The sequence below is a fragment of the Peromyscus maniculatus genome, chromosome 17 (genome assembly GCF_049852395.1).
Source record: "Peromyscus maniculatus bairdii isolate BWxNUB_F1_BW_parent chromosome 17, HU_Pman_BW_mat_3.1, whole genome shotgun sequence".
NCBI lineage: Eukaryota > Metazoa > Chordata > Mammalia > Rodentia > Cricetidae > Peromyscus > Peromyscus maniculatus.
Genome location: NC_134868.1, coordinates 52,230,246 through 52,245,543, shown reverse-complemented (window position 1 = coordinate 52,245,543; position 15,298 = coordinate 52,230,246). Strand labels below are relative to the sequence as shown.

The 15,298-nt window shown below is 45.0% G+C and overlaps 1 protein-coding gene across 1 annotated transcript in view; it reads left to right on the top strand.

The window, feature by feature from the left end:
* Positions 1-15,298, top strand: part of Mcph1 (microcephalin 1) — a 208,624-nt gene that overhangs the window by 68,756 nt on the left and 124,570 nt on the right. The window contains exon 11 of the mRNA XM_042262469.2: positions 1,468-1,630. Within this exon, the coding sequence (XP_042118403.2) occupies positions 1,468-1,630 (163 nt within the window). The remainder of the gene's footprint in view (positions 1-1,467; positions 1,631-15,298) is intronic.

Genomic DNA, 15,298 nt, shown 5'->3' with positions numbered 1-15,298 from the left:
ACAAAAGCACTAATGCTTTAAACACCGTATGCCATGTATCACAAAAGAGGAGCCCTCTTGTTTTTATTAATACCTTTGAGGTGCCATGAACACTTTAGATAGTCTACTCTAGAAATACGGAATATTAACGTAATAAAGTCCCTGATTATTCTGTAAGTTAAAAAAAAATGATAGCCAGTTATTTTTCTCATTAAAAGATTTAAAAAGCAAACTTTTCATCTTGGCTGCTCTGTCCCCTGCTCCCTTCTCATCTTACACTTCTTGAGTATCCTGAGACCTTGGACAGTCTGATTCCACATTGATTAACAAGGCCATAAAAAGGCAGTTGTTCCCAATTAGCACATCCATGAGCTGCTGGTAGCTGCCAGGCTTGGAACAGACAAGATCAGATATTACTAAACTTAATCCTCTCTGAGATGCTAACAAGCACAGCGTCTCCAGGTCGGTTGAGGAGGGGCCATCTAGACCCGCTTTGTGGAGCCCTAAGATTAGACATTGAGGGAGGTCAGCCCTTCTTACAGGGAGAGGCTGAACTCTTGAGGTGCTATGTACACGAGATAAGACTGGGAGAGAAGCACCCAGGAGTCAGCAAGGTTGGGGCAGGCACAGCAGGCCACCCATTGTGGTACCCTAGTGGAGAGGAGAAAAGCTCATGTCTCCACTGACTCACTGGGGATTTTCAAACAATGCTGGGGCAGGGGGGGCATGGATATCAGCAAAACACTAAAAGAAAGAAGCAGGCAGATTAGAACTAAAGGGCTGTGTGAGGAGGCTAGAAGAGCATTTTGGAAAACAAAACAGAAAGGCATGCCAGCAATTAAGAGAATGACAGGTTAAAGATGCCAGTGAGCTTTGGGAATTAAAGAGACAATTTAATTAGAGTCTTTTTTTTGTTTGTTTGTTTTTGTATTGGGAAAAACTGCATTTGACACTCCAATAATGTTGTATTTTCAAAGTAAAATAAGCAAATAATAACTGGAGTCCTCCTGGGCTGGTGGGATGGTTGTGAGCAAAGGCTCTTGCTGCCAAACCCGGTGACCTGAATTCATTCCCAGAACCATCACGGTAGAAGGAAAGAACCTATCCCCACAAGTAGTCCTCTGCCCCCCCCACACACACACATCATGGCATACATGCGCACACACACATATTTTAGAAGTACATGTACACACTGGTTCAAAATTCATGAAAGTGCATAATCTGGTGTGCTGTAGACTGATGTCAGGAGTCTGGCTTCCAATGCCGATGCTGTCCCTGGACAGCTTGTTTGACTCTGGAGACACCATGGGAAGCCTCATCAGCTTGGAATTGAGATCTGAAAGGTCCTTGTTTTCCCAAATCCCATGTTCCTGTTTGTAAAGAAACCAAGGTGTGAACACTGTAACTAAAATAAAGCCAGACTTTGAGCCTCTGTGTGTCTAACGGGCACACTTCGGGAAGGCTGACTGTTGACTCTCTGGTCCGCAGGAAGCAGAATCTCATCATCCAGGTGGTGAACACACTGAAAGGCTTTTCATTCTCACCTGAGGTCTGCGAGTCCACCACCCACGTGCTGGTGGGGAAGTCTGTCCGCACCCTGAACGTGCTGATGGGGATTGCGAGAGGATGCTGGATTCTTTCTTACGAATGGGTAAGCCATATGCTCATCGTTTTACGACTTTGTTTTATTTTAAATGAGGTGTTTTATTTTATTTGCGGTTTTCTTTTATTTTAAAACGAGGTGTTTGCTGGATCCATTGGATCTGAGGCGATGACAGGAGCAGCTGGGCCTAAGCTCACGTGCACTGAAGTGCAACCTGTGAACCCTGAAGTGTGTGAGAGCCAGGGAAGGTGTTCTTCTTACAGACACACTGAGAGCGGTTCAGAGTGTGGCGAGGCCGAGGCTCGATGAAGAAGCGGGGCGGGTGGGATTAGACGAACGTGTACTCAAACTCCCAGCCTCCAGTGGAAATAAGATCAGAACAGGCTTGCACTAAAAACACAAACTGGGTTTTCTCACATGCCAGTGAGTGTTGCTGTGTGTTTGACTAAGGAGTGATGTGAACTATGCTCTCGATGGCTCAGAAGCCAAAAAAAAAAAACCCAGAGATTGTTTGCACAGATGGATTTGCTTAGGATGAAACACTGAAGCATGTTCATCTAATCCCATTTGGATAGGTTTTGCCAAGCATACGTGTATCGTTAACATTAGTTTTTGTTCATTTAAGGCAGTCTTTAAAAAATGTATCATCGTCGTCGTCTTCGTTTTCATAATTGATAAAAATTGTGATAGTCTGTCAGTCAGTGTGTTTTCCTTTTGATCCTCAGCCTAGGGGTCACTTCAAAGCCCGTCAGCTCATTGCTAGTGGGAGCAGCAGCATTGGCTGCTTGTGTTATGTTGACTCGCATGCTCCTTTCTCCTCACCCAAGAATGTATTACATTAATACTGGGTTAATTTAATCCTGTAGGATTACACCCCGAAAACAAGCTGCAGATGTACTTTTAAGAATGGCTCAAAGTCTTTTTCCCCGTGTCATACCCCACAGCTCTCTGTTACAAAAGGCTTAGGAGGGATTGGGAGAATTGCAATTGCTAAAGTGCTTGCTGCACATGAAGCCCTGGGTTCAAATCCCAGGGCCTCCATGAAAAGCCTGGTGTGCTGCACGACCTTGGACTCCTTCCTGTCGCTGAGGAGGCAGCTTCAGGCAGGTCCCAGTGAGGAATGCATCTCAGGAAGCAAGGCGGGTGGCTCCTGAGCAATGATACAAGCTTGAACCTCTGGCATCCACATGCATGTGCACACTCAGGAAAACATGCACAAAGACTTAGATTTTTGCTTAAAATTGTGATGTGCACAATGTTAAAAGTATTCTCTTAGCCGGGCAGTGGTGGCGCACGCCTTTAATCCCAGCACTTGGGAGGCAGAGCCAGGTGGATCTCTGTGAGTTCGAGGCCAGCCTAGTCTCCAAAGCAAGTTCTAAGAAAGGCGCAAAGCTACACAGAGAAACCCTGTCTCGAAAAACCAAAAAAAAAAAAAAAAAAAGTATTCACTTTTGTTTTTTGAGACAGGGTTTCTATGTGTAGTCCTGGCTGTCCTGGAACTCACTCTGTAGACCAGGTCACTCTGTAGACCTCAAACTCACAGAGATCCACCTGCCTCTGCCTCCTGAGTGCTGGGATTAAAGGCATGCGCCACCATTGCCTGTGGTAATATACTGTTTATAATCTAAGAAATAAAGCTTGCCTGAAGATCAGAGGACAGAGCCAGAGTTAGATATAGAGGTCAGGCAGTGGTGGCACATGTCTTTAATCCCAGCATTCGTGAGGCAGAGGCAGAGATCCGTCTGGATCTCTGAGTTCAAAGCCACCCTGGGCTATACAATATTCATCCAGTCTAAAAGAAAAACAGACCCATGCCATGGTAGCACACACCTTTAATTCCAGAGCTTGGGATCACACATCTTTAATCCCAGCACTAGGAAGGTTGAAACAGGAAGTGATATGGCTGGGCAGAGAAAGGAATATAAGGCAGAGACAGGAATTGGTGCTTTCAGGCTGAGGAGTTGGTGAGGTAAGAGGTGGTATCTGTGGCTTGCTCCACTTCTCTGATCTTTCAGCTTTCACCCTGATATCTGGCTCCAGGTTTTTATTACAAGACCATTTAGGATTCATGCAACAATTGCCCGGCTCCAGAAGGGTATTCTTTACAAACATAGGTATCCATACTTGATTCTGTGTCAGTCTGTTCTCCTGGGAGTTGAGCAGCTACGAGAGCCCAGGTGAGAGTTTGGAACACTCACTGTCAACTTGCAGAAAGACACTTGTATGTGAGGGGGCACAGTAAAGGAACTGCCGACATTGCCACTCCATAGGATAGTCAAGGTTTTTATTGTAAATTAGAACATCCAGAGGCATCTGGAAGAGTCTAGAGCAGAAAGAAAAAGAAGCCAACTGGACGTGACTAGGGCTGTGCATCTTGGAGAGAAGGGAGAGAATAGTGCATAGTGAGGGAGCCAGAGGAGAGCAAAAGAGTCAGGAATAGTGAGGGTGGGGGATGCTTATGAGGAAGGTGAGGAGCTGGAGCAGGAGGGAGACAGGGTGGGGGCTGTGAAATGTATAGCACATACTTACAAATGGGGACTGATGGAGCCTGGAGGCCAGCATGGCCTTTGATGCAGCCACAGCTACATGTCAATGGAGAGCCATATGCCCCTTCTGCCAGAGTTAAGCAAAATGACTCCTTTGGCTGATGGGAACCAGTTTCACAAGTTCCTGAGAAATGTTTATGCTTATCTAACTGCCAAAAGTCCTCCTATAGTCCAGGCTGAGCTAGGTCTAAACTCAATTTGGACTGAATTAGGGCGCCTGCCCATTTTGGAGGATGGGGGATGGAAATAGGGTACCCTTTGGACCTCACAATATTAGAATCCTCACACCTTTGCTCAGTGTCCGCCAGTTCTTCACATAGGCCTCCTCAGCTTTACTCTGTCTACTTCATGGACCTTTCCATAAATGGAGCAGAAACTCCATTCTCTCCCATCCCCAAGTGTCAATAGTTTTACTACCAAAATGATGCCACTGCCACCCCTAGTGGCTATGATCCCTCTGGAATGTACCTCTCCCCCTAGCAGTCTCTCATCTTCTTTAGCACCTAACTCAAGGCTCATCTCCACCTCCTCTTTAAATCACCTCTCCTCCTTCAGGACTGGATCATTCCAGAAACAAGCTGCATTACTTTGCCCTGAGGTGCTTAGAGTCATGGCACATTGCAAGTACCGCTTTACAGTTGCCAGAGGACAGCTCCTCACTCAGATTTTCCAGTTACCTCATTATCTTTAGATGGATCATTCAAATCAGAGCTGTTTAATTAAATCATTCTTCTTGAAGCTGACCAAGTTATTTAAGAATAACTCTTAGCATTGGCCATGCTGCTTTGCTAGGTAAAGTCACTCAGTGGCTGCCATGGCAGTTAGGATAAGGTGTAGCCCTTCTCAGAGGCTTGCTTACATTTATTGGTTGATGTTTTCTACATTCTCTCCTTCCCTGCTCCAAAGCCGCATGGGTTCCCTCTCCCCTGCACAGGCTCTCTGGGCCCCTCTGACTAGATCTGGGCCATTCTCACATCTCCTAGTTTATCCTTGTCTTGTCATTTCTTTTCTTTCTTCTTGTTTTCCTTTTCTATTTATTTATTTATTTATTTATTTATTTATTTATTTATTTATTTATTATGTATACAGCTACAGTCTTTTGTATGCATGTGTACCTGCAGGCCAGAAGAGGGCACTAGATCTCATTACAGATAGTTGTGAGCCACCATGTGGTTGCTGGGAATTGAACTCAGGACCTCTGGAAGAGCAGCCAGTGCCCTTAACCTCTGAGCCATCTCTCCAGCCCCCCCATTTTGTTTTTAGATAGGATCTCACTATGGCCCTGGCTGGCTTGGAACTCACTGTGTAGACCAGGAGAGCCTGAACTCACAGAGCTCCTCCTGCCTTTGCTTCCTGCATGCTGAAATTAAAGTATGCTCCACACACCTGACCGGTTTGTTGTTGTTCCCTGTGGTTTTGTTTTCATTCTCGTTTCAATATCTTCTTTGACACCTCTTTCATCCTACCTGATCCCATCTCCAAAAGCTGTAGGTTAGACTATCCATTGCATGTTTTCGGTAAGATTTATCAAAATTGCATTTAGTCACTAGCTTCATGACTCACTAGTATTGGTGGCTTCCTATAGACTGGAGGCCATGTCTGTTCTGTTTTCCTCTATGCCCTTGCTCCTGGTCATGTGTTTGTATAGTAAAGCTGCTGTGGGATGTTAATGTATGTCCTGTGGGAGCCCTTCTTGGGTTCCTTGTGGCGTTACCCAGCAGGTTTGCATAGAGGATGATTAGGACCATGGGCCTGAGTGCAGGTGTCTGAGATAGTCTGCACTTGGCTGTATTGGGGGATGGTCTGTATGTCAAGTTGCTCTGATTGGTCAATAAATAAAACCTGATTGGTCGTGGCTAGGCAGGAGGTATGGGCGGGACTAACAGAGAGGAGAGATAAAAGAGCAGGAAGGCAGAAGGAGACGCCGCCAGCCACCCGCCAGGACAAGCAGCATGTGAAGATGCTGGTGAGCCACGAGCCGCGTGGCAAGGTATAGATTTGTAGAAATGCATTACTTTGAGATATAGGAACAGTTAACAAGAAGCCTGCCACGGCCATACAGTTTGTAAGCAATATAAGTCTCTGTGTTTGCTTGGTTGGGTCTGAGCGGGTGACAGAGATTTGTCCTGACTGTGGGCAAGGCAGGAAAACTCAAGCTACATAAAGCAGAGGAAAGAATGCTACTTCATATGCAGCATCTTTAATATTGCGATTCTGATAAGGAATATCACCTGTCCAGGATAGGTCCTTCACCTATTAATTTTCTTAAATTAATATTTGTGCAGATTTCATTCCATGAAACTGAATTGCGTGTTTTATATTTTAACCATCCTTCCAAGAGAAGGGTCCTTACTGAGCTACTTTAAGTCTGTCCTGGTCACTGTTGTATTGCCGTGAAGAGTCACCATGACCAAGGCAACTCCTGTAATAGAAAGCATTTAATTGAGGGGTTGCTTATAGGTTTAGATGGTTGTTAGTTCATGATCATCATGGCAGAAGCAGATAGGCATGGCCCTGGAGCAGTATCTGAGAGCTTATATTCTGACCCACAAGCACAAAGCAAAGAAAGCTAACTGGGAATGGTTTTAGAAACCTCAAAGCCCACCCCCAGTGACACACCTACTCTAACAAGACCACACCTCCTAATCTTTCCCAAACAGTTCCACTAACAAGCATTCATGCATAGGAGCCTATGGGGGCCTTTCCCATTCAAACCACCACAACTGTCAACATAGTTTTATACAGAAACAATGTGTGAAGTAAGTCAGAGACATAGAACTGCTTCTCATCTTTCAGCTGTCTTTGCACCCTCTGTTCTGTGCTGTCTTCTGGGCCTCGCAGAGGGTGATGTTGGTGTCGAGCACTCAGCAGCCATTTACCCTCAGGTACAAGTTTAGTTATTAGCCACTGCCTCCTCTGTGCAGGGCAGACAGAAGTGCCAGTCTAAGATAACTATTTCGATGGCACTTTGGCCTCACCCAGCTTAATGTCGGTAGTAAGTTCCTCACTAGGGCCTGGGACTGCCCAGCCATAGATTTTTGCCCTGGTTAACAGAACGAGATCTTTACTTCTCTCCATGAAGGAGGCCTCATATCCAATCCAGTATTATAACTTTCTTTCAAATCTTTGAGTACTGTATCACCACAGACTGTCCCTTTCAGATCTTAAGAACACTGTTTTGTTGGCTCGAATCTTATGCAAACTGAAAACTCTTGAAGTGCCAGCAATAGCTTAACACAGCACTGTATGGGAAATTCGAGTGTCCACCACAAACAGCAGGTATCTGTTAAGGGAACTCTGCATAGCTGTGTCAGTTGCCGGGATCTCCCTTCTCTACCATGACATCTGTACCGATGTTTCTATTTAAGTCTAGAAATTAACCAGACCTTTTTCTCTATTTATACCAGTTTTCAACAAGGCCGATATTATTGCTTCTTCTTGCACAGCCTTGCTTCTTGCACTTACATTATCTCAGTGTTTTACTTTGCTTATGTTTGTGTATTCGAGTATGTGACTACACATGTAGGTACAGGAGCATGCATACATGGTGCACACGTGGGGTCAGCCTCCGGTGTTGTTCCCCAGGTACTTCCTAGGTTCTTTTTGAGACAGGGTCTCCCATGGGAGCCTTGCCAAGTTGTCCAGACTCTCTGGCCCGTGAACTTCCAGAGATCTGCCTATCTCTACCTCCGCCTCACCGCGCTGGAATGACAGGCGTGCACCACCGCTGTACCTCACCTTTTACTTGGGTTCTGGGGATTTAATCCAGGTCCTCGCCCTTGCAAGGAATATGCTATACTGACTAATCCACCTCCCGAGATTTCCTCCTTGAATTTTGAAAAGAAAGTCAATGCTAATTTATTGTATGGTGGGAGAGAGATGGTTGCTCCCACCATTAGGAAGATCAGTCGCCAAAATTTCTAGTTTAATATCCAACTTACTTGGCATCTCCAGGCAGCATGTAGTCTTGGGTACTTTACAGCGTTCACAGGTTGCTGCTGCCATTCATGTTGTGGTTGTGAGTTTTCTTATTCTATCCTTGAAAGATGGAGTGGGCCTTGCTGTCAGAAGACCTCGTTCTCTGCGGGCCTTCCTCTAACCCCATCTCCAGTGTAGTCGGGGGATTCTTAAAATATTCTCTTTGGCTAGCATCAGAAACTTAGCTCCAAGGAAAACATTTCTGAGAATGTTTTTATTTCAGGGTTTGTGTAGTGTTCTCAGGAAATCTCTGTGAAAGACCATTGTAGCAGTCCTTCAAAGTCAGATGGCTGCCTGTGGCCAGTCACTCACAAAGGCTCCTGGTGATTTTGTAACACAATTTGGTGTGAATTTTTGCCTAGTCTTCTTTTATTTTTCCATTTAAGAACTTTGCTGGTGATTCCTGCATTCTCATAAACCAGTCCATTTCCCTAGTGTTCACTCTGTTTTCTTTCCTTTTCTTTTTTCTTTTTTGGTTTTTTGAGACAGGGTTTCTCTGTGTAGCTTTACACCTTTCCTGGATCTCGCTCTGTAGACCAGGCTGGCCTCGAACTCACAAAGATCCACCTGCCTCTGCCTCCCGAGTGCTGGGATTAAAGGCATGTGCCACAACCGCCCAACCACTCTGTTTTCTGGAAAGACAATAATCTGTGTTTTTCTGTTTCATGACTGAATTGCCTGGCACATAAGTAGGAGACAAAACCAACGCCTGGCATTGCTCAGTTTCCTGTACCTGGGAGAACAGGAATAACCCAACAACAACAACAACAAAAAAAAATCAACTGATTGGCCAAAGTGTCCAGCTAGACTCAGGCTGCCTTAAACATGCTGCTTACTGTAAGAGTCAGTAGGCGCTCTTGTCCTCGCCTACTGTTGCTCTTGTTCTCTGTGGCTTCTGCAGCCTGGCTCTGCCTTTTCACCTGCTGTGGTCGCTAGCAGGCCAATAGAGTCCTGTGACCCACTCTCTCCCTTCTCCACTTCTGTCCCTAGTCAGAAACAGCCCTGCAGGCATGAAGAATTTAGCCTGTTTCATACTTTAAGATGCTAACTGTAAACATCTCACAGACAGAGCTTAATAAGAGGTTTTAAAAGTTAAATCAGCTCTAAATACAAATTCTTCTACAAAATCTCAAGGAACTTACAATAAATAATCATGTGCTTTTCCGATTCAGAAAGAACAGGATGCATCCCTGCCTTGGAATGATGGGATCAAGTTGGGACTCTCTCGCCTTGGTTTACTGGCATCTAGGATAGAGTCGAATGCTATAGAGCAAAGCCTATCACTCGTGTGTGGTCTGAGCCTCCCAGTTCACAGCACATCACAGCTACTCATTCTAGAACCAAAGCCGGGTGCTCCACAAACCAGGTCTGCCTTCTGTGTGGTCAGTATTTTATACTCCCTTCCAAAACTACTCAGGATAAAGCATCATGGACACCATCTCTGTTTTGAGGCTTACATTGATAAATTCTGAGGATACATTTTTAAGCAAGTCACCCTTGCCCTGTCATACGTGCATCCAGAGCTTCCACTTGCTCGCCTTGTGCTTCTCTGGCGGGCAGCTGTGTACGCCGTCTTGGGTTAGCTCTGGCCACACCTGGCAGGCAAAGACATCAAGCTTCCAGGGATCTGCCTGAGTAGCTCTGGGACCCTTGAGCTTTCGTGGGCTTCACTGTGGAGAGATTTCACCCCTGCCGCAGGTTATGGCAGGAAGGGCCGCAGGCTCCAGAGCACCTCACATGTGCCAGCTCACTGGTCCCTAGAGTGCTTTGCAGCGTAGAAACTGCATCCTTAGACACATGCCCCGATGAGAACACAATGCAGAAATAGCTTGTCTGGGTCTCGACATAGGTCTTTGAAAGAGCCTTGGTGAAGGCATTGTCCCAAGGCATTGGCCGTGAACATTTATCTTAGCACATCCCTGACTTAACAGATTTGCACCACTAAATTGTATAGATTCTCCCTACATAGGTAAAACTGTAGAGTCCATCTGTGTCTGTCCGCTGTGGTGTGCCCGTGCACTTTTTCCACAGGGAACTGGCCATGGACCACAACAATAAGGATTCTGTCTGGAGCCCTTCCTTAATCCTCTGTCATCTTTTTGTCCCTCTGGCAGGATCCTAGAGTCTTTTTCCCACACTGGAGGCACAAACTGAGCGCCCATGATTGAGAACAGATTAAAAAACAACCACATGAGTCCCCTGGAAAATGAGGGCCTTGGCATTTACCTTGATGAGAACAGTGGGAAAACGTATCTGGAGGGGTGAGTGGTGGCCTTTGGAATCAAAGCCATTTTTCCAGAGAGAAGACACCATGAGCCACCACCACAGACTTCATCATGAGCAGAGCTCTGCCGTTGGTGCCTCTTTTTCTAAGATGGTCAGGGACCAAGTGTAACTTTATAGGTCACCGCAGAAGGATGGGAAGCCATTGCAGCTATGAGGTAGCAGGCTTCTGTCTGTCTGTCCTCTGCCCTGAATGGGTTTCAGGGAGGCTAGAGCGGAAGCAAAGCAAGCAGCTAGGATGATCAGAGAGAAATGCCTGTGGCCATGACAGGGGCACCGGTAGTGCAGATGGTAGGGTGCAGAAGGCTGTGACCACGACAAGCACCTATAGTGCAGGTCGGGTGTAGAGAGCTGGTCTGCAGCCTGTTGGATGCAACAGATGTGTAATGTGCACTATGAGGGATGATGAGGGAGTAGAGGCAACAGAGTGACTCTTACTTACATTTTCACTGGAACAACTGGTGGTAGTCACTCAGTTCACTATGGGGATAGTGAGGGAGAAAAACATGGACACACCAAGGCATAGGGTATATAGAAAATTCTGGATTATCCATATTTAGCTGGAGATTCCTATCAGGTATTCAAGGAGAGATTGTGTGTGTGTGTGTGTGTGTGTGTGTGTGTGTGTGTGTGTGTGTGTGTGTGTGTGTTAGAGGTTTGGAGTGTTATGGAATGATTGTGCAGTAATTACCAAGAGGAAGGATGAGCCCTAGGGTGGGCGAATACCAAGGAATCCAGGAAGACAGACATGAGCAGGGGAATCAGGAAGGACATGGTACTGCTCATTGTAAACACTCACTTTCTTATTTTATGAAAAAAAGCTCCTGGGTTACAGTTAGCTTTAAAGTACACGTTCCTTTATTGGGCAAATAACTCCAGTTCCAGAAGATGCCGTGCTCTCCTCTCACGTCCGCAGGCACCAGATATGCACATGGTGCCCATATGTGCATACATGCAGACAAACATGTATACACATGACAACACTCAGCAGTGACCTGAAGTGCATGGTCACCTCCCTTTGCAACTTCTTTGTTGCAGATTCAGAAATAATTTCTTACTTTTCCCTTCTTTCCTTCCTTCCTTCCTTCCTTCCTTCCTTCCTTCCTTCCTTCCTTCCTTCCTTCCCTCCCTCCCTCCCTCCCTCCCTCCCTCCCTCCCTCCCTCCCTCCCTCCCTCCCTCCCTCCCTCCCTCCCTCCCTCCCTCCCTCCCGCTGTATTGGGGAGTTAGCCCTGGCTGTGTGCTTTTTCTGCAGCACTGAGCTATACCTCCAGCCCAATTTCTGATGGCTTGATCAGTCTTACTTTTGTTAATAGCATGGAAAATTTTATCCATTGGCACACATTGGAAAATTCACCCGTAATTTGATTTAACTGGAACTTTCCAACAGCTGCTTTTAGCCATCTGTCATTTAGATCCTTGCCAGTGACATTGGGATGCTGTCGGCTGTCCACACTTTCAGGGTTCCTGAACTTTATCCCCAAGTTAAAGTAGATTGCCAGGGAGCATTGTACTTGAACTCTGCTGGTCCTTTATTAAGTACCTCTGTGGATGAGACCTGAGTGCCAGTGTCAGCTTTGAGGAGAGCTGGCTGAAGAAACACTTGGTTTTCAAGACATTTGTACTATTTTTCAAAACAATAGTTGACAACATCCCTCATTTTAACTGAGTGATAAATTTTATGTCTGATTCTTACACTTAGAGAAAATACATTTTACGAAAGAACAAAAACTAAACTAAACAACATCTTGGGCTTCCTTCTGCCAGAGAATGAAAAGGGTATGTATGCTCACTGTGAGCTTGTTCACTGAACTTGAAATAACAGCCTGCAGTATGCTTAGGGTGATCCCATCTCTCCATGCTTTTCAGGTGGTATTGATTTCTTTGAAAGAGCATGTCTCTGCTGGTGTATTAGCATTCCACATACCTAATAGTTTACCAAGCTCTGGCCATCTCAGGCCATACACAACCCCTATGGACCTTTGCTGCGACATACTCATGTCAGGATGTGGCCACCAAATCATTACACTCAGTACAGGAAAGTACAAGCTCTGTCCTCAGTGTAGCCACCTCTTCCTCCACAGGTGCCACATCTCAGACCATGAGCAAGCAAAGACAACATCACTCAATGTTACAGGAGCCATTTGCCCTTGAGTGTTGTTGAGTAACAACAGAATAAGAAAGAAGAGCATACGTACAGTGAATTCCATGGATATTGGTTTTTGTTTGTTTGTTTTGTTTCTTGAGGACTTTAGACATTCTGGTATTCTTTATTGTAGCAGAACACTGACTTCAGTTGTTAAATAGAACAGCATCTCACTTCCCTTCTTCCCTCGACCTTCTATCTTTTCATTAGGGATTAAACAAGACCTTACACACGCTACACAAGCATCTCCCATTAAGCCACACCCCACAAGTCCACAAAGAGTACTTTTGTCACATAACTTAGAGGTCGTCATACTTTCCCTGGCACACAATCAGACGTGGAACCCAGAGCTTATTTTTTGAATGATTAAATGAGAAGATGCATGACCTATTTCTTTTATAAATCCAAGAATTTCTCCTTGCCTCCAATGGAGTAAAGATTGTGACTTGGTGCTCATTTTTTAAAAGTAGTATAAAACCCAGTGTTTCCCTTAGTAACTGTAGCATTCAAAGTGTTGTCTCCTTGGTCATAGTAACTTGTGCTCTTATTTCATATTGTGAAGTGATGTTTCTGCCATTTATTTTAGTTACATTGGAATTTGTTATAGTTATTTCTTTGTTTTTATTCTGATAAGGAAAGTACGTGTTCATGCTATTTATAAAGATGTTTGGATTTGACATCCAAGTCCAGTGGTGAAATGCTGGGTCACCCTGGTCACTGCTTAGCTTATTTTAAAAGTGGCTATGACTGAGCAGTTTAGTCTTGGGATCTCAGAGCAATTCATTTTCATTTTAGTGAACTGGAAAGGACTGAGTAAAATACAAGCTGACCAGATCTAGCCCAAGTGCTCCTATAGGATAGAGCTCAGCTCTTATGAGACTGGTAAGGGTTATGCAGAGATATCAGGACATGGTTGTGCACTCCTGGAATCTGAGCACACAGAGGTCAGAGGCAGGAGGCACTTGAATTGGAGTGCAGCTCAGACCACATAGTGAAACCTGTCTCAGAGTCCCACATTCTATGCTGCTAGTTTCATGTCAACTCAACACAAGCTAGAGTTATCTAAAATCTGTCTGAAGGGCATTTTCTCTCTCTCTCTCTCTTTTTTAAAATAGCTCATTTAAATTGGGGCTGGAGAGATGGCTCAGTGGTTAAGAGCACTGCCTGCTCTTCCAGAGGTCCTGAGTTCAATTCCCAGCAACCACATGGTGGCTCACAACCATCTTTAATAAGATCTTGTGCCCTCTTCTGGCCTGCAGGCAGAATACTGTATACAATAATAAATAAATAAATCTTCAAAAAATGTATTTAAATTTATTTTATGTGCATTGATGTGAAGGTGTTGGATCCCCTGGAACTGTAGTTACAGACAGTTGTGAGCTGCCATCTGAGTGCTGGGTATTGATCCCGGGTCCTCTGGAAGAACAGTCAGTGCTCTTAACCGCTGTGCCATCTCTCTAGTCCCAAAGGGTATTTTCTTAATTGATTATTGATGGGACATGGCCCAGCCCATTGTGGTGGTGCCTTTCCTGGGCTGGTAGTCCTGTATTCTATAAGAAAGCAGGCTGGGCAAGCTGTGAGGAGCAAGCCAGTAAGCAACACTCCTCCATGTCCTCTGCATCAGCTCCTGCCTCCAGGTTCCAGCCCTCCTTGAGTTCCTCTTCTGACTTCCTTCAGTGATGGACTGCAATGTGGAACTGTAAGCCAAATAAACCCTTTCCTGTCCAACTTGCTTTTAGTCATAGTGTTTCATCATAACAATAGCAACCCTAGCTAAAACATACATGAAAAAACTTACACGTCAATATGTAAATTGCTTTCTTCTTACCATCTGGTATCTAGTCTCTGTCTGTTAATATCTTTTTAAAAGGAAAGAGATGTTTATTTTTGATAGTGTATTGCTTATCTTCACTGTCTTAAATATCACTAAACTTTCAATTTCTTGCCCCCCCCCCTTTTTTTATATGACCGTGTGGTGGTTTGAATAAAAATGGCCCATAGACTCATGTTTGAATACTTGGGCCCCAATTGGTGGAAATGTTTGGGAAAGATTATGAAGTGTGGCCTTGTTAGAAGAATTGTGTCACTAGGGGGTAGGCTTTGAGGTTTCAAAAGACTAACACCATTTCCCCAAATGGGCGTCTCTCTGCTCCCTGTTTGTGGATCAGGATGTGGATCAGGATGTGGATCAGCTGCTGCCTCAGCTTCATGCTTGCTTGCCACACCACCTGCCATAATGGCGATACACTCCTATTCTGTAACACGAATATTAATGGTCTTATTAATAAAAACGAACCCGGAGCCAGGTATTGGGGTGAATACTGAAAGACCAGAGAAACAGAACAAGCCATATCCAATCTCACCTCACCAACTTCTCAGCTCTTCCTGTTTCCTCAGACTGGAAGCCTCTGAGTCCTCATCCAAATTGATCTCGGCCGAACTACTGCTAAAAAGCCTAAAAGTTTAAAAAAGCCTCTAGTTCCTGGTCCTCATGCCTTATGTACTTTTCTGCTTCCTGCCATCACTTCCTGGGATTAAAGGCGCATGTCTTTCCCAAGCAACACATGAGAACTCAAGTGCTGGGATTAAAAGTGTATGTCACCTTGCCTGGCTTTTTCCAGTGTGGCCTTGAATTCACAGAGATCTGGATACTAGGACTAAAGGCATGTGCTACCACTGCCTAAACTCTATGTTTAATATAGTGATTGTTCTGTTCTCTGACCCCCAGATAAGTTTATTGGGGTGCACAATATATCAATTACACA